The 19,193-nt window shown below is 44.0% G+C and overlaps 1 protein-coding gene across 2 annotated transcripts; it reads right to left on the bottom strand.

Moving 5' to 3' along the window:
• Nucleotides 1–3,401: 3,401 nt before the first annotated feature.
• LOC110536326 (chondroitin sulfate N-acetylgalactosaminyltransferase 1) lies at nucleotides 3,402–11,393 on the bottom strand. Of its 2 annotated transcripts, none has more exons than XM_021622060.2 (10): nucleotides 11,097–11,393; nucleotides 8,879–9,471; nucleotides 8,673–8,773; nucleotides 8,321–8,493; nucleotides 7,816–8,032; nucleotides 6,186–6,287; nucleotides 5,320–5,501; nucleotides 5,114–5,208; nucleotides 4,926–5,007; nucleotides 3,402–4,826 (listed from the first exon to the last, which is right to left on the bottom strand). In XM_021622060.2, the coding sequence occupies exons 2-10, from the start codon at nucleotides 9,260–9,262 to the stop codon at nucleotides 4,534–4,536; spliced, it is 1,629 nt and encodes a 542-aa protein (XP_021477735.2). In that variant the 5' UTR covers nucleotides 9,263–9,471; nucleotides 11,097–11,393; the 3' UTR covers nucleotides 3,402–4,533. The 2 variants fall into 2 exon arrangements, with proteins under 2 accessions (XP_021477735.2, XP_021477736.2); XM_021622061.2 differs by having other exon boundaries at nucleotides 11,199–11,393.
• Nucleotides 11,394–19,193: the final 7,800 nt, after the last annotated feature.

The following is a 19,193-nucleotide window of genomic DNA, read 5'->3' as shown; positions in this document are numbered from 1 at the left end:
AAGTTAATAAAGCTGAATACAAACCTGGTCTCTTTTTTGCTTTCTTGAGTAAGTCAACTCCAAAATGCAGGTGTTTCAGCCTAGCTCAGTGCTTTCTGTGGTGTTGGGCCAGCCAGCGGAAAATATGGAGAGTAGGTGTTGGTAATGTTCTCTGGTTGCGTCGTGATTGGGCAATGTTCTCTAGTTGCGATGGGATTGGCTCAGTGTTCTGTCACTCATGGGGACACTACATCACTGCCAAATCTAAGGGTAGAGCTTGAAAATTCAAGCCCATTGAGTGCTGCCATAGAGTTACATTAGAAGTGCCCATCCAAGAAGGCTCAAGGTCATTGGCCACAGATAAAATTACATCAAATCACCTTATATCTACAGTAGCTTTGACTGGACTGTCATACTATCAAAATCTTAGCTAGCAAGCTTGCATTCATCATTATGAATCAAGTCGACAATCTACTGGCAAATGCTTTTTAATCCTTGTCATATGAAAATAAATAATGAAGTGAAATTATTGATAAAATGTATCGGTGCTCATCGGCCATTGGACATAAACATTGGAAATCGCAAATTCAACAATGAGTGGTTTGCAAAGCGATCACTAGCCTATTATACAGTGGAGTGGGTTTGTGGTTCCAAGTCTGGGTTTAAGGGTCTCTTTTCCAAGATTGAAAACATAAACATTCAACATTGGCCATGCTGTCAATCCGGCATGACTTCCGCTGCACTCAAAACAACTGTAAACTCAGAACTGGGAAATCTGACTTCAGTGAGTTTAGTTAAGATACATGACAACTCTGAAAAAAACTAGCTCTGACTGGGAAAATACATTTTGAATGGTCATCCAACTCGGAGTTGCATATCTGGAACTCGGGCCTCTTTCTAGAGCTCTGACCTGAAGATCACTGATCTGATCACTGATTCAACCCTGATTCAACCTTGTTTTTTTAAACGATTTTCCAGATATCTTGAGAGCACCATAAATAGAGAGAATGGCAGACTTTGATGGCAAAATTTGCCCACGAAGGACCTCTGCGCCCCCTTCCTGTTCAAGTGAGTCCAAAAATGCCTTGTATGCTGCTGCATGAATTATGTAATAAGCCAGGAAGATAGCTAAGAAAGTAATACTAAGTGTATGTTATGTTGTACACTGTTAGTAGCCCATGTTCCTCACACTAATAATTTTCCCTCTTTTCCATTAATTTTGCCTACAGTTCTTACTTGGTGGTGCACATGTAGCCTACAGTCTGTTTTAGAGAAATGTAATCATGGAATATTGTAAGAGCTTTCATTGTCTGCTTATAAACTCGGCAAAAAAAGAAACATCCTCTTACTGTCAACTGCTTTTATTACCAGCAAACTTAACATGTGTAAATATTTGTATGAACAGAAATGGAGTATTGTGTCCCTGAACAAAGGGGGGGGGGGGGGGGGGGGGTCAAAATCAAAAGTAACAGTCAGTATCTGACAGTCAGTATCTGGTGTGGCCACCAGCTGCATTAAGTACTGCAGTGCATCTCCTCCTCATGGACTGCACCATATTTGCTAGTTCTTGCTGTGAGATGTTACCCCACTCTTCCACCAAGGCACCTGCAAATTCCCCAACATTTCTGGGGGGAATAGCCTTAGCCCTCACCCTCCGATCCAACAGGTCCCAGATGTGCTCAATGGGATTGAGATCCGGACTCTTCACTGGCCATGGCAGAACACTGACATTCCTGTCTTGCAGGAAATCACGCACAGAACGAGGAGCATGGCTGGTGGCATTGTCATGCTGCAGGGTATGTCAGGATGAGCCTGCAGGAAGGGTGCCACATGAGGGAGGAGGATGTCTTCCCTGTAACGCACAACGGTGAGATTGCCTGCAATGACAACAAGCTCAGTCCGATGATGCTGTGACACGCCGCCCCAGTCCGCGACTGACCCTCCACCTCCAAATCAATCCCGCTCCAGAGTATAGGCTTCGGTGTAACGCTCCTTCGACGATAAATGCACATTTTACCATCACACCTGGTGAGACAAAACCGCGACTCGTCAGTAAAGAGCACTTTTTTCAGTTGTTGCCATCCTGTACCTGTCCCGCAGGTGTGAAGTTCAGATGTTCTGATCCTGTGCAGGTGTTGTTACACATGGTCTGCCACTGCGAGGATGATCAGCTGTCTCCCTGTAGCACTGTCTTAGGCATATCTTTCTCTCTCTCTCTCTCTCTCTCTCTTTCTCGCTCTCTCTCTCTCTCTCTCTCTCACACACACACACACACACACACACACACACACACACACAGAGGGTAAGGAGGAAGGAAGAGAGAGAGAGAAATGGTTTTGAAATATTGATTATGTTGCAATGAAAGACCAGAAAGAACACAAATATTGACATACATGCTCATCTACTCCCAAATCATGTAAATCCAATGATATTGCATGCAATCTGCATTCTTTTAATTTGGCTTCTTGATCCTTCTATCCAGGTAATGGGCTCCAAGTCAGTTGGTTGGTTGGGTCCCGGACAGTTCTTCTTGGTTTGTAAAGCTTGGGTTATGGCTACAAACATTTAATCTATTAGGTGTGTCAAAACACATAATGTTTGGGAACCCACTGCTTAGGTACCCAAATGTGGTCACCAGCTTGAAATGAAGGTGTTGTAACACGTGGTCTGCCACTGCGAGGACGATCAGCTGTCCGTCCTGTCTCCCTGTAAGGCTGTCTTAGGTGTCTCACAGTAAGGACATTGTAATTTATTGCCCTGGCCACATCACAGATGAGCAGGGACCCTGGGCATCTTTTTTTTGCTGTTTTTCAGAGTCAGTAGAAAGGCCTCTTTAGTGTCCAAAGTTTTCATAACTGTGACCTTAATTGCCTACCGTCTGTAAGCTGTTAGTGTCTTAACCATTCCACAGGTGCATGTTCATTAATAGTTGATGGTTCATTGAACAAGCATGGGAAACAGTGTTTAAACCCTTTACAATGAAGATCTGTGAAGTTATTTGGATTTTTATGAATTATCTTTGAAAGACAGGGTCCTGAAAAAGGGACGTTTCTTTTTTTGCTGAGTTCTTGTCCCATTTATTTATCCTACGGTTCTGACTTGGTGTACAGGAGAACACTGTAAGAATGACCCATGTTCTGAATTATGTCGCTGTACATTTCAAAAGTGCTGAACAAATAGTTATATTGACTACGTCTGTCCTAACTCGCTCATTAATGTCTTAATTGAAAATACGGATTGCCTCTTATCCGCTCGTTGTCCCCTTATGCCATAGTTTGTACATCTCAATTGTCAGTAGAAACCACATTTGCTTAAGCAAGTCTGCCATATCAGCTATGTTTTTTTAAAGGCAGTAAATGAGGCTGAATGAACTGTTTCGCTGCCAGATAAGGCTCCGCTGATAGCCAGATGTAGCAGTGGTAAGGTGTTGGGACTGTGTTGGGACAGCTTTATGTAGGCCCTAACAGTTTGTGGGCACCGTTTGTCACCGTTCAAGTGCAATTAATGTACTGTTTAGTGTTGTGTTTTTTAGTTTTCCCCACAAACATTTACATGTTAAAATTGCCACTGGAATGTGATACAAAACGAGGCAAAATAAGAGCACATTTATGTCCCACCCCACTTCTAAAACACAGGTTCCACCAAAGGGTTTCTTCTGTTCTGTGTCAAAACATGCCTGACCATGAAATACTGGCAGTTGTAGGCCTCCACACCTTGTAGCTATGTCTGCACAAATAGACTCTCTCTGACACGCACACACACGCACGCACGCACACACACGCACACACACGCACACACACACACGCACACACACACACAGAGGGGAAGGGGGAAGAAAGAGAGAGAGAAATGGTTCTGAAATATTGACTCTCCCAATGTTGCAATGCAAGACCAGAAAGAACACAAATATTGATGTACATGCAATCCACATTCTTGTAATTATGCTTCTTGATCCTTCTATCCAGGTAATGGGCTCCAAGTCAGTTGGTTGGTTGAGGCATTATGATCTTGTATTATTCTAATAAATATTCAGATACAGTTATAAATACAGAGTGTTATACAAAAACATCCTTCTCTTCATTTATACAAAAATATTATTCCATAGCAGGTTGACAGTCTCAATACAACAAAGTGGGTAAGGTTCTTCTGCCCTCCCTGCTTTCACCCAGTGAGCACCAGAAGTTGAAAGACATCTTTGCAACGTCTTTTCAACCTAATGCTCATAGAACAGACTCATCAGATCATTAGGCCATCATCCGTCAGCAAAATGGCAATGACGACGTACATGACATCACATCAATGTTTCATTCAATAACATTTTAATCTTGTCCTGACAAAGTTCATGTCTCATCCCTCTACACGCCCTCCCCAGTCCTTAAATTCAGTCTGTAGGGTGATGAGATCATTGTTCTCTCAACAGAACCTCTCCAGACTTTCTGATTTCCTAACCCTGACCACAGGTCCAGGGTCAGATATAGTTCAACCTCCTAATGGTTAAGGCTAGGATAAGGGGTAGGGTATTCTGATCTTAGATCTGTGGTTATGGGGCAACCTCTACCTCAAGTGACTTGAGTCGTTCAGTAGTTTCTGCCTCTCCATGTGCTCCTGGAGCTCCTGTGTGAAGAACAGCTCCCCCAGGTGGCCGTGAGAGGCCTCGCTCATGGCCTTGGTCTGCATACACATCTTATACTTGTCTGGCTGCAGCTCGTCCGCGCATTGCTTCTCATGCCACAAGTGGAAGAGGCTACGAGATGGAGATCGAATCACCATCAGCTTGCTGTGCAAGTACTTTCTGTATAGGTGAACATCCTCCAAACCCCAGCCTTTGGTGTTCCGGTCAAACCCACCTGTGCAGATCAGAGATATAAATTGACAAACTCAATCAATCAAATTAACAATCAGTCAGTCAGTCAGTCAATCAATGAAGAAACATATCGTTTAATTACCTATGTTGATGAAATCAGACCTATACTGGCAAGTCATGCCAAACCCAAAATCTCTCCAGAATCCAGCATCCTTCATTATCACCTGTTGCAGAAAGACACAAAGTAAAAGTATCATAAAAAAACACTATGTAATGTATAATACCTTTTTCCTATTTCCACACACAGGTGCAACGGCAAGAAAGACTCACCAGTTGTTGTTGAATAGAAGGGAAGGGACTCTGGTTATTGTCGATAAGAGATGGATTGTACTGACTGAAGAGAACTGGGTAGAACACTTTCTTACCTAAAATTTGAAAAACAAAGACATGCATCTTCCATTAAAACTTCCATTGACAGACAGACACACTTGACACACCGACAGATTGATAGATAGTTCATAGCTCCCGCTCCTCACCAGGCTCTGCATTGAGTCTGCAGGATGTGAGGAAGTCTAGGGTAAAGTGGATGTCGACATCGCAAAAGAAGAGGAGCACGTTGTGGCTCCGCCTCCAGGCCCGTGCGCCCACCTCTAAGCCCCGCCCACGAGAGAATTCCTCATTCAGTTGGATCAGCGTGAAGTTTCGGAACTGGGTTTCCCTGGGGAAGGGAAAGTTTTGCTGAGGTCATCTAAATCAGTGTTTAATGAGAAAAGGTCATCAGCCCAACTGGAGGTCCTCAAGCCTTAGGTCAAATCTAAACAAACACAGTTGTGGCTAGAAACTGAGTTTCATCATTTGAGTGGGTCATATGAAAATTTGGAAATGTGATCAAATCAAAATATGGGTGGTTTAACTTAAACACACTTCCACATATTCACATACAATAAGCCCTGTCTGTGGTCAAACAACTTCTGCCCTTATCATTCCAGTCCTGTTGGTTATCCTGTATCTGTATATGTATGGATCTGCTACAATCAGGAGATTACTCTAACTTCTCTCCTTACAGTCTCCTAGCTCTGCAGAACTCCCCTGGCTCCTAATGCTTGAAAAGATGTGCTGATTAAAGAACATTAACAGTTACTGTATATCTCATTGGAGTTATATCTACACTATCTGCTATCCACCAACGACCGCAATGCAGCACGGACTCATCCCTAATTAGGAATTGCAGAGGAGCAATGCATTCATTTGAAGGCAATATGCTGTTGGACTGTACACCGTGGAGCTGAAATTTAAGATTAAGATTTTCTGACCTTTGAGCCCTGTTTGATGGAGTAAGCTTGCTGTATATTTGAACTTGTAATTACTTACAAACATGGTATAGCTGAGAAGAGTGTATTACCTGGATGTCTGATCCATGATGGCTTTGACCTCATCAATCTGGTCCCTGCCAAAGTAGACCACAGTGAGGTGGGTCTTCCCTTCCTGCTGGATGCACACCTTTCTGAAACAGCAAGATGGCAGTTACAGGCTGACCACACCGCTCGCGTCGTGTGCGTGAGCGTTGCAAAATACATTTAGAAATCCATGTTATTCAATTATTGCACCCACACTGTTCACGCACGCCAACGAACATCTGCGTTGCCAACGGCTAAAATAGAAATCAGTTCTATTTCTGACGCAGATCGCGCTGCAAGTCCTGCCTCTCCCATCTCCTCATTGGTTTGTAGAAGCAGGTACGCACGTGCCATCTCCTCATTGGTTATACCCACGTTGGTGACTGAAGACGAACGAGGTCAGTGGCGGTAATGCACCTTATGAAAGTTGCCAATCGCAATATAAAGTCAAGAGAAGAAAAGGCCTGGAAGGAAAAGAGATGACTAGAAACGATTCGGTTGACCGTTTTATGTGTGGATTAATTGTCGGAGTAGAGGACCTTGGGCATTTCAGGTAAAATAACAACTCAATGTTTATATCGCAGGACAGATTAGCCAGCAATAGCAAGCTAGCTAAATAGGACAAATTAGCTAGCAAGTGCAAGCTAACCAGCTAAATTGCCATAAATGTTTAATGCTTTTCGACCTGTCCCCAAATGAATGTAATTGGTTCAGAGTTTGTTTTGATATTTTAACCTGCGTATTGTGATCGCGTTTGGTGTAGGGGGACAAAATAAATGTATGCACGATGGCGCAGGCGCGCAGCCAGTTTGGGTTCCGTGTTATAGTCAACCTAGACCACAGGTGTCAAACTTATTCCACGGGGAGCCGAGTGTCTGCGGGTTTTCGCACCTCCCTTGAACTTGATTGATGAATTAAGGTCACTATTTAGTAAGGAATTCCCCTCACCTGGTTGTCTAGGTTTTAATTGAAAGGAAAACCTCAAAACCTGGTGACACTAGGCTCTCCATGGAATGAGTTTGACACCCCTGCCCTAAACAGATGGGCTGCATCCTACAATGTTACCCATGTTCCAGCATACATACAGTACCAGTCAAAAGTTAGGACACACCTACTCATTCAAGGGTTTTTCTTTATTTTTACTATTCTCTACATTGTAGAATAATAGTGAAGCCATCAAAACTATGAAATAACATATGGAATCATGTAGTAACCAAAAAAGTGTTAAACCAATAAAAACATATTTTATATTTGAGATTCTTCAAAGTAACCACCCTTTGCCTTGATGACAGCTTTGCACACTATTGGCATTCTCTCAACCAGGTAGTCACTTGGAATGCATTTCAATTAGCAGGTGTGCTTTTTTAAACTTAATTTGTGTAATTTCTTTCGTTAATGCGTTTGAGCCAATCAGTTGTGTTGTGACAACGTCAAATGAGCAAAGAGAAACGACAGTCCATCATTACTTTAAGACATGATGGTCAGTCAAAACAGAATGTTTCAAGAACTTGATGGTCATAAACACCTGACATTGTTGATGCTGAGAGAAAAACTCTGTATATACAACGTAAATTGTTATCTTTACTTCCAAAACCGCCTGAGATTGTGGGCCATGTCGTTTCATTTTGTTCGAACCTGAAGTTGTTGATGAACTGTCTGAATGTGTCAGCCCTCCTGGACAGTGGTACTATGATGTTGATGAGCATGTGGCGTGTGTCCACCCTCTCATTCTTCACCCTGACCACCGGGCCGAAGGGTCTGAAGAACACCAGCTGTCTGAAGTCCTGCGGCCTCTCGCCCTTAAACATCAGCTCATACACTGTCCCCTTGTCACGCTCTGTACGAGTCAGCCCTGTTAGGGATGGACGGACGGACCGACGGACCGACGGACGGATGGACAGACAGACATACAGACAGACAGACAGACAGACGGATGGACGGACGGACAGGTGGACAACAGACAAACATCAGCAAGTACAAATCATTTAACCAATTGCAAATTGTCTTCATGGCCCTCTGGAGATATGAGAGGATTTCATACTTGTAAGCAATTTGTTGAAAAATTCCTCCTTTTTCATATTAAAATTCCACCTAGATAACAGGAGGGCAAAGTACACTTAGCTGGGCCCAACACGCTCACCCTCTATGAAGTCCGATGGTGAATAGGAGCGTCGGCGGCGCTCCCCGTGTCTCCGGGGTCCGTTGAGGACCTGCAGGGCTATCTCTAGCGTGCCTGTCAGCTCGTCTCTCCGGTCCTTCCTCACAGGCCTCTCCTCTGGATGACGGGTCAGACCCATCTCGAGCTGGTACACCCTGGAAAATAACCATCCTGAGTAGCACTGCATTTATACTGTACCTCAACATGGAAACGTGCTTATGGTTCTGAGTATGGTCAAGAGGTTTCCATGGTCAGGTCATGTGGTTAGTGTAAATCTCAGGGGTCTAATTATAAGGCCTTTGAAATAAATAAGGTCAAAGGTCACTTGACTGACCTGTGCAGGGTGAAGCTTTCGTAGGGAATCACCGCGTACTCGCTGGGCAACTTCTCACCAGACTGGACCTCAGCCCGGCTCAATTGGGCCTTGAAGAACTCCTGCCGGAAGAGTTAACATACTGATTGATAAAGATGCACACACACACACACACGCACATGCACACACTCATGCAATAACACACACACACACACACACACACACACCTGGAGGTCGGTGTGTGTCTGGGGCCTATGCAGGCCCTCCAGCCCCATAGGTAGAACCCCTTTGGCCCTGGCCTTTTCCAGAGACTCCTGTAGCTGCTGGGTCCTCATCTGAAGAGCCTCTTTGAGCTGAGCTATCTGCTTACTGAGACTGTTAATATAGTGTCTGTGTGTGTCCTCGCTCTCCTGCAGTAGCGCCAGGTAACCCTCTTTACTGGTGGCTCCTCCAGCCCAGACCTGGGCCTGTTCATGGCTGTAGCTGCTCTGGGGTTTGCAGGCCAGCAGGTAGAGTAGAGACAGGCAGCAGCACACCATTAGTGCTATGACCCCAACACGGGCCACCAGAGCTAACAGCCACCTCCGGAGCATTGTGGATTCAGAGCACATTAGCGTTTACACAGCACATCTCTGGAGCACGGTAGGGGCTTTCAGCTTATAGAGGTCATCCTTCCTGTCGTCTTCACTGCCCACACTCATCTCTCAAGTCCCCCATGACAGAATGGTCTTAATGTCCCACGACACTCATTCCACCGATAGATGAAGTCCATCACAGCATATTCATGCCATATTAAAGGTTAAAGGGCATTCTTCCTTGCCTGAAATGGAAAATAAATGTATTAAGTTTCTAATAGTAAATTCCAGCTTTAACAAACACACTGTAGTAAAACCTGAATCCTGATTACAGAATCAGGCTACGGGACAGTACATATCCAAGCAAAAGTCAGGTTCCTGTTAGGCTCCTACATTCAGTAGGACAGCTGTATGACTGACAATGTGTGGACTGCGGATGAATGACATACTGTTCCAAATGAAAGAAGCAGATTATTATATTTATGTTACAGTATCAGAAAAGACGATGATTCGATTTAGAGCAGTGGTCGGCAAAAGGCAACTGGCCCACAAGTGTTTTTTTTGGGCCGAACGTTTTTAGTAAAAAATAATAATATATATCTGGGGGTGGTGGGGCATTAAAGTTCTTCCAAAAAAGACTGTAAAATCACCAGGAATTCAGCTAAAAAATTTGTGTAATTTAGGAAATCTGATCTCAACTATTCACACAAATTAAAAGAGGCAGATGTGATCGTGTCGCACTCGTGTGCGTGTGCGTGTGCGTTTGCGTGTGTGTGTGTGTGTGTGTGTGTCGGACTGGACTAATATAAGACATACAGAGAAACACCTGAACTTACATAGTCTTGCAGAACCACAGCGCTGTAGAAGAAAATGCAGGACACAAACCTCTCTCTATATCTGTGTGTATGTGTGTAGGTGTGTTTTGTTAGTCAACGTTAACTCTCAGCACAGTTAGCCCTTTATAGACCAGGTAGAGGTTGAACTCATGAAAGAGCTGCTTATGTTTCCAGGTCCACTCGAACTGTCAGAGAGGATACACATAGCCTGCAGTACACACCCGTGTGTGTGTGTTCCTCAGAAAGGATACAGACAGCCTAACATCTTAATTTGATCACCCTGTTGCAGGATACATGTAAAGAGTGCATTGCATTTGAGGTTTAAAAAGGCTTCTGAAGTTTGTAATATGCACTTTGAAATTTCAGACTTGATTTTCCCTTACCAAAAATGTGTTAACCCCTACAAAAATGTCCATTAATTATAATCCACATAATAATTTACATTTCCTGTTGCTCTAGGATTATTTTCCTGCTTTAGAAAACTGGCTCAAATTAAGATCCTAGATCCAGTCCACACTATAGGATATTATACAGCCTGCTAATGTGTGTGTGTGTGTGTGTGTGTGTGTCAGTTTTTGTCAGAAATGTGTAAAAACGATGTTATTTTTATACTGATACTCTGTAGTGCACTGCATTTCAGATGTATTTTTTACTCCAGTTATTATGCTTATGCTAGCAATCTTGTCAAACTGAGCTTTGCAATGAAACATTGACCCATCATTATAACAAATTCTAAATATAGTGACATGGACTTTGGTCATGTTGCAGGACAGCTACCAGAGTTGAAAATACATGCTTTTAATGAAGATACAGATCTTTATCCGATGAAGGGATCTTCACTGAAATATCATATCTACGCACGTATCAGTAAACTGATACTAAGATTCATATTTAACTAACATATCTCTCTCTCTGATTCACAGTTTGACATTAACTTTCTGATTTTACTCAGAGAAACAGACAAACAAGTCTGCAATCCACATGCCCTCAATAACTAAACACTTCTTATTCAATATAAAACTATGTTTACTCACCAACTGCTCTACCTCCTTCGGCATGCAACATAGCAGAGATAAGACAGATCCAACATGATTTAATAATCGCCATGCATCTCTTTTAAGAGTTAGCAAACTTACTGCACAGAGCTCTGCACTTCCTTCATATTATCCCACGACAGAGCTCTCTCTCTCTCATTAGGACGCCTGAGAGCGAGAGAGAACGAGAGCAAGAGAGAGAGAAAGAGAGAGCGAAAAATAGAGAGGGGGGACACAGAGAGAGCTGAAATGGCCCTCTTTGGCTGAGCTCACTGCTGCTGAGTGCACCCTCTGTCTCAGCCTTCCTCTTCCTCCCCCACCACTCCCTCACCGCCCTCATTCTCACCATGAGAGCAGTGTTTGTTAGTGTGGGGTTGTATCAGTAGTATGAAGTAACTTCCTTTCCTACCAGTTCGTTAACCTAATAGTGGTACTAAAGGAAACTATATTAGGAAAGGAGAAGGAGATAGGATTATAAAGACTATTGGGACACAACCTGAGCTCCAATCTCAAACTCCTAATCCTCTTCTTGAAATCCCCCCTTTTAAAAGTTTCAGTCTCTTTGACAGTGAAATCAAACTAGTAGTATGAGTGGGAACTGGCTTTAGAAGCTTTATGATGATTTGACACATGCACGCTATCCTAATTACTTACTAGATCATTGGTAGCTGTAGGATTGAATGAAGGATGAAACATATTTGTCCAAGAGTGACATAAAGGGAGTTTAATTTTCATAATATAAGACCATTGAACAGTTTTTGTTGAGATAAGGAGATAATCAAATTCATATATTAGATGTAGACTGAGGAAGCAGCAGAATTGCATGTCTCCACGAGTATCCTTTACAGAAATAACACTTCAGATGCTACTCTTATCTTGTACCAGACGGTGGCGCCAGATACACTGTCATGCTCAGCATGCACACACAAGCACAGACACACTAGACAACGTAGTCAAGAAATAAACAACTTGTAAAGTAGTAAACTAAGAAGAAGGGTAAACCCCTCCATTTATTCAAGTCACATTTGTGTACGCTGAGTGATTTAAAAACGTGCAATGTGGCTGGTGTAGGAAAACCAAAAGTCTCTACAAACCTCAGGCACATTACAGGAGCTGTAGGTGGTGCTACACAGTAGTTCTCCAGTAGTTATCTTTATCCCATGGTCAGTACTGGGATGTACCCCCATGGCACAGGCAAACGTTACATACAGTGCATTCGGAAAGTACTCAGACCCCTTGACTTTTTCCACATTTTGTTACGTTACAGCCTTATTCTAAAATGTATTACATTTTTTCCCACCTCATCAATCTACATACAATAGGCTATAATGACAAAGCAAAAACAGTTTTTACATTTTGCAAATTTATTCAAAATAAATTATCCTGTTCCTGACTAGTCTTCCAGTCCCTGCCGCTGAAAAACATCCCCACACCATGATGCTGCCACCACCATGCTTCATCGTAGGGATGGTACCAGGCTTCCTCCACACGTGACACTTGGCATTCAGGCCAAAGAGTTCAATCTTGGCTTCATCAGACCTAAGAATCTTGTTTCTCATGGCCTGAGAGTCCTTTAGGTGCCTTTTGGCAAACTCCAAGCGGGCTGTCATGTGCCTTTTACTGAGGAGTGGCTTCCGTCTGGCCACTCTACCATAAAGCCCTGATTGCTGGAGTGCTGCAGAGATGGTTGTCATTCTGGAAGGTTCTCTCATCTCCACAGAGGAACTGTGTCAGTGACCATTGGGATCTTGGTCACCTCCCTGACCAAGGCCCTTCTCCCCCGATAGCTTGGTTTGGCCGGTCAGACAGCTCAAGGAAGAGTATTGGTGGTTCCAAACTTCTTCCATTTAAGAATGATGGAGGGCCTCCCGAGTGGCACAGCAGTCTAAGGCACTGCATCACAGTGCTAGCTGTGCCACCAGAGATTCTGGGTTCAAGTCCAGGCTCTGACGCAGCCAGCCACAACCGGGAGACCCATGGGGTGGCGCACAATTGGCCCAGCGTCGTTAGGGGAGGATTTGTCCTGCTGGGATGGCCTTGTCCCATTATGCACTAGCGACTCCTGTGATGGGCCGGGTGCAGTGCACGCTGACATAGTCGCCAGGTGCACAGTGTTTTCGCCGTGCGGCTGGCTTTTGGGTTAAGAGGGCATTGTGTCAAGAAGCAGTGTGGGTTGGGTTGGGTTGGGTTGGGTTGGGTTGGGTTTTGGAGGATGCACGTCTCTCAAGCTTTGCCTCTCCACAGCCTGTATGGGAGTTGCAGCAATGAGACAAGACTGTAACTACCAATTTGGTACCATGAAATTGAGGAGAAAATGGGGTAAAAAAAAAGTAAAAGAACGATGGAGGCCAATGAGTGTTACAGCTCTCTAAGGCACTACATCACAGTGATAGAGGTGTCACTACAGACCTGGGTTCAATCCCAGGCAGTATAACAACCGGCTATGCTTGGGAGTCCTATAGGTTGGTGCACAATTGTCCCAGCATCGTCTGGGATAGGCTGTCATTGTAAATTAGAATTTGTTCTTAACTGACTTGCCTAGTTAAATAAATAGAAAGAATCTTCAATGCTACAGACATTTTTTTGGTACCCTTCCCCAGATCTGTGCCTTGACACAATCCTGTCTCGGACTTCTAGGACAAATCCTTTGAACTTGGTTTTTGCTCTGACATGCACTGTCAACTGTGGAACCTTATATAGACAGGTGTATGCCTTTACAAATCATGTCCAATCAATTTAATTTACCACAGGTGGACTTCAGTCAAGTTGTATAAACATCTCAAGGATGATCAATGGAAACAGGATGCACCTGAGCTCAATTTCGAGTCTCATAGCAGATGGTCTGAATACTTATGTAAAGACATTTATTTTATTTTGTATTTTTTTATCTCACCTTTCTTTAACCAGGTAGGCAAGTTGAGAACAAGTTCTGGCCAAGATAAAGCAAAGCAGTTCGACACATACAACGACACAGAGTTACACATGGAGTAAAAGTCAATAATACAGTATAAACAAGTCTATATACAATGTAAGCAAGTGAGGTGAGATAAGGGAGGTAAAGGCAAAAAAAGGCCATGGTGGCGAAGTAAATACAATATAGCAAGTAAAACACTGGAATGGTTGATTTGCAGTGGAAGAATGTGCAAAGTAGAGATAGAAATAATGGGGTGCAAAGGAGCAAAATAAATAAATAAATACAGTAGGGAAAGAGGTAGTTGTTTGGGCTAAATTATAGATGTGCTATGTACAGGTGCAGTAATCTGTGAGCTGCTCTGACAGCTGGTGCTTAAAGCTAGTGAGGGAGATAAGTGTTTCCAGTTTCAGAGATGTTTGTAGTTCGTTCCAGTCATTGGCAGCAGAGAACTGGAAGGAGAGGCGGCCAAAGGAAGAATTGGTTTTGGGGGTGACCAGAGATATACCTGCTGGAGCGCGTGCTACAGGTGGGTGCTGATATGGTGACCAGCGAGCTAAGATAAGGGGGGACTTTACCTAGCAGGGTCTTGTAGATGACCTGGAGCCAGTGGGTTTGGCGACAAGTATGAAGCGAGGGCCAACCAACAAGAGCGTACAGGTCGCAGTGGTGGGTAGTATATGGGGCTTTGGTGACAAAACAGATGGCACTGTGATAGACTACATTCTATTTATTGAGTAGGGTATTGGAGGCTATTTTGTAAATGACATCGCCGAAGTCGAGGATTGGTAAGATGGTCAGTTTTACGAGTGTATGTTTGGCAGCATGAGTGAAGGACGCTTTGTTGCGAAATATGAAGCCAATTCTAGATTTAACTTTGGATTGGAGATGTTTGATGTGAGTCTGAAAGGAGAGTTTACAGTCTAACCAGACACCTAGGTATTTTTTAGTTGTCCACGTATTCTAAGTCAGAGCCGTCCAGACTAGTGATGTTGGACAGGCGGGCAGGTGCAGGCAGCGATCGGTTGAAGAGCATGCATTTAGTTTTACTTGTATTTAAGAGTAATTGGAGGCCACAGAAGGAGAGTTGTATGGCATTGAAGCTCGTCTGGAGGGTTGTTAACTCAGTGTCCAAAGAATGGACAGAAGTATACAGAATGGTGTCGTCTGCGTAGAGGTGGATCAGAGACTTACCAGCAGCAAGAGTGACATCATTGATGTATACAGAGAAGAGAGTCGGTCCAAGAATTGAAACCTGTGGCACCCCCATAGAGACTGCCAGAGGCCCGGACAACAGACCCTCCGATTTGACACACTGAACTCTATCAGAGAAGTAGTTGGTGAACCAGGCGAGGCAATCATTTGAGAAACCAAGGCTGTAGAGTCTGCCGATGAGGATGTGGTGATTGACAGAGTTGAAAGCCTTGGTCAGGTAAATGAATACGGCTGCACAGTATTGTTTCTTATCGATGGCGGTTAAGATATCGTTTAGGACCTTGAGCGTGGCTGAGGTGCACCCATGACCAGCTCTGAAACCAGATTGCATAGCGGAGAAGGTATGGTGGGATTCGAAATTGCCGGTAATCTGTTTGTTGACTTGGCTTTCGAAGACCTTAGAAAGACAGGGTAGGATAGATATAGGTCTGTAGCAGTTTGGGTCAAGAATGTCCCCCCCTTTGAAGAGGGGGATGACCGCATCTGCTTTCCAATCTTTGGGAATCTCAGACAACACGAAAGAGAGGTTGAACAGGCTAGTAATAGGGGTGGCAAGAAAGGGTCCGGATTGTCTAGCCCGGCTGATTTGTAGGGGTCCTGATTTTGCTGACTGGATTTGGGAGAAGGAGAAATGGGGAAGGCTTGGGCGAGTTGCTGTGGGGGGTGCAGTGCTGTTGACCAGGGTAGGGGTAGCCAGGTGGAAAGCATGGCCAGCCGTAGAAAAATGCTTATCGAACTTCTCAATTATAGTGGATTTATCAGTGGTGACAGTGATTCCTATCTTCAGTGCAGTGGGCAGCTGGGAGGAGGTGTTCTTATTTTCCATGGACTTTACAGTGTCCCAGAACTTTTTTGAGTTTGTGTTGCAGGAAGCAAATTCCTGCTTGAAAAAGCTAGCCTTGGCTTTTCTAACTGCCTGTGTATATTGGTTTCTAGCTTCCCTGAAAAGTTGCATATCACGGGGGCTGTTCTATGCTAATGCAGAACGCCATAGGATGTTTTTGTGTTGGTTAAGGGCAGTCGGGTCTGTAGAGAACCAAGGGCTATATCTGTTCCTGGTTCTACATTTCTTGAATGGGGCATGCTTATTTAAGATAACCAGGCATCCTCTACTGACGGGATGAGATCAATATCCTTCCAGGATACCCCGGCCAAGTTGATTGGAAAGGCCTGCTCGCTGAAGTGTTTCATCAAGCTTAGATTGAAGGATGGCTGGGGTGTTAAGCATGTTCCAGTTTAGGTCGCCTAGCAGCACGAGCTCTGAAGATAGATGGGGGGCAATCAGTTCACATATGGTGTCCAGAGCACAGCTGGGCGCAGAGGGTGGTCTGTAGCAGACGGCAACGGTGAGAGACTTGTTTTTAGAGAGGTGGATTTTTAAAAATAGAAGTTCAAATTGTTTGGGTACAGACCTGGATAGTAAGACAGAACTCTGCAGGCTATATTTGCAGTAGATTGCAACACCGCCCCTTTTGGCAGTTCTATCTTGTCTGAAAATTTTGTAGTTAGGGATTAAATTTTCAGAATTTTTGGTGGTCTTCCGAAGCCAGGATCCAGACACGGCTAGAACATCCGGGTTGGCAGAGTGTGCTAAAGCAGTGAATAAAACAAACTTAGGGAGTAGGCTTCTAATGTTAACATGCATGAAACCAAGGCTTTTACGGTTACAGAAGTCATCAAAAGAGAGCGCCTGGGGAATAGAAGTGGAGCTAGGCACTGCAGGGCCTGGATTCACCTCTCTGTTTCTTATTTTTAATACATTTGCTAAAATAAAATAAAAACTGTTTTCACTTTGTCATTATGGGGCATTGTGTGTAGATTGATGAGTAAGAATGTAATTTAATCCATTTTAGGATAAGGCTGTAACGTAACAAAATGTGAAAAAAGGGATAGGGGTCTGAATACTTTCTGAATTTCCCCACTACAGATAAAATACAGAGACCAGAGGAGTGGTAGAGATTCAGATTCAGGGTGTTTAATAGTTACATGTACAGGGTTGTAGGTGGGTTTGCAGGTGGGATTGCAGGGTACAGTGAAAGTCTTTCAGCATTAACATGCAGGACTTTTGAAATAAAATAATGAAATAGAAATAACAACAGTATAAATAGCACTATATACACATCATAATAAGTGTAGCAGTGAGGAATAAATAAATGTCCATTGGGGTGGAGGTAGAGTAAAGACTGTTGAGGGGCTGGGGTGGAATGACCATAGGGGGAGCAGCAGCATGACCATTGAGCACAATAAAAACAATCAACATTTTAATACAATTTAAAATATACATATTAACAACAGCAACAGTGATAAAATGCCATTGGTGAGGGGGCAGAATAAAAGTATGTTCGGGTGGGGGGCTGGTAGCTGACTAGTGGTGGCTATTCAGCAGCCTGATGGTCTGAGGGCAGAAACTATTGGCCAGTCTTTCAGTTTTTGCCATGATGCTTCTGTACTGCCATGTCTGAGTGATTGACGCGGGGAGAACAGGTCATGGTTTGGTGTCTGGAGTCCCTGATGATCTTCTTGACTTCCTGCGACACCTGGTGTTGTAGGTGTCCTGTAGGGCAGTGTGCACCCCATGGTGCATTTGGCTGCATGTACACCCTCTGAAGAGCCTTGCGGTCTGCGGCGGTGGAGTTGCCGTACCAGGCTGTGATGCAGCCCAACAATATGCTCTCGATGGTGCTTCTGTAGAACACTGTGAGGGCCCTCGAGGACAGGCTGAATTTCCTCAGCATCCTGAGGTTGAAGAGTTACTGTAGTGCCTTCTTCTCTACTTTGTCCATGTGGTTAGATCATTTCAGCTTCTCTGAGATGTGAATCCCAAGGAATTTTAAGTTATTGACTGTCTCCACGGCAGCCCCATTGATGAGGACTGCCTGGTTCCTCCTGAAGTCCAAAATCAGCTTCTTTCTTTCGCTAACGCAGAGGGAGGGGTTGTTAATCTGGCACCATGCCGTCAGCATGCCTATCTCCTCCCTGTAGGGGTCGTTGTTGTTGATCAGGCCTACTACTGTCATGTCGTCAGTACACTTGATGATGGAGTTGGAACTGTCTGAGGCCAAGCAGTCGTTGGTATACAGGAGGGGACTGAGGACGCACCCTTGGGCCCCTGTGTTGAGGGTCAGTGTCGAGGAGGTAATGTTGCCCACCTTCTCCACCTGGGGGCGGCCAGTCAGGAACTCCAGGACCCAGTTGCATAGGGAGGAGTAGTGCTCAATTTAAGCAGTGCTTACTTGGTATGTGTTCGACTGGAGCCATAAAGGAGCCATTAAACATCACGTAAAAAAAATTGAAAGCAAACGGAGAAAAATGACATATGCTGTATTCCATCAGATGGAGTTGTTCTTGAGATATAATCACACAACATTGAACCTCTAAACTACTGTAACTTGCGAAGAACCCTTTGCTTTATAAAAGTAATGTCACAGGTATACTGCACCAGTAATACGGCAGAAAACAGCAGGTGCATTGCCTTTGAGTTCTTAGATACCTCAATCTATTAATGTGATTGGCTAGGTATTAAATTCAGGCTAGGTATCAAATTCAGGCTGTCTCCACATTTCAGAACCACAATAGTCTACTGAGCTAAAGCCTGGGCAATAATGTTGGGAGCTAAAACGAGTCTTCAGGTGTCAGGCAAGGTTATAAAACATGTGAGCATGTTTTATTAAACCACCTGTGCAGTGCGATACACACATCGGTTGGCAGGAGGTATATAAAACACAGAGTGTCAGAGTGCAATACATCAAAAACTAACACCTTTCAGCCAAGAACAAAAATGTTGTGGTGAGAGGGTGATGCACGTCACTCACATTGCCTTGGTCCATGTACAATAATAGAAAACAAACATGTTATAAACAAAAAAAGAAATACAACAAGTGACAAACCCAAACAGACTCCTCTGTGCGACAACACACACACACAACACACACATGCCCATAGAACATCACTTTGTATTTTCTCAACACCAT

The sequence above is a fragment of the Oncorhynchus mykiss genome, chromosome 11 (assembly GCF_013265735.2).
Source record: "Oncorhynchus mykiss isolate Arlee chromosome 11, USDA_OmykA_1.1, whole genome shotgun sequence".
NCBI classification, from domain to species: domain Eukaryota; kingdom Metazoa; phylum Chordata; class Actinopteri; order Salmoniformes; family Salmonidae; genus Oncorhynchus; species Oncorhynchus mykiss.
This window is presented reverse-complemented; position numbering and strand designations above follow the sequence as displayed.

Bases quoted from the DNA above. Each gene is read 5' to 3' on its own strand.
- LOC110536326 (XM_021622060.2), bottom strand. From the start codon at position 9,262: ATGTGCTCTGAATCCACAATGCTCCGGAGGTGGCTGTTAGCTCTGGTG. The intron at 8,774-8,878 runs GTGTGTGTGTGT...CTCTTCCGGCAG, and splicing joins AGACACACACCGACCTCCAG to GAGTTCTTCAAGGCCCAATT. The intron at 4,827-4,925 runs GTAATTAAACGA...TGATCTGCACAG, and splicing joins GTCTGATTTCATCAACATAG to GTGGGTTTGACCGGAACACC.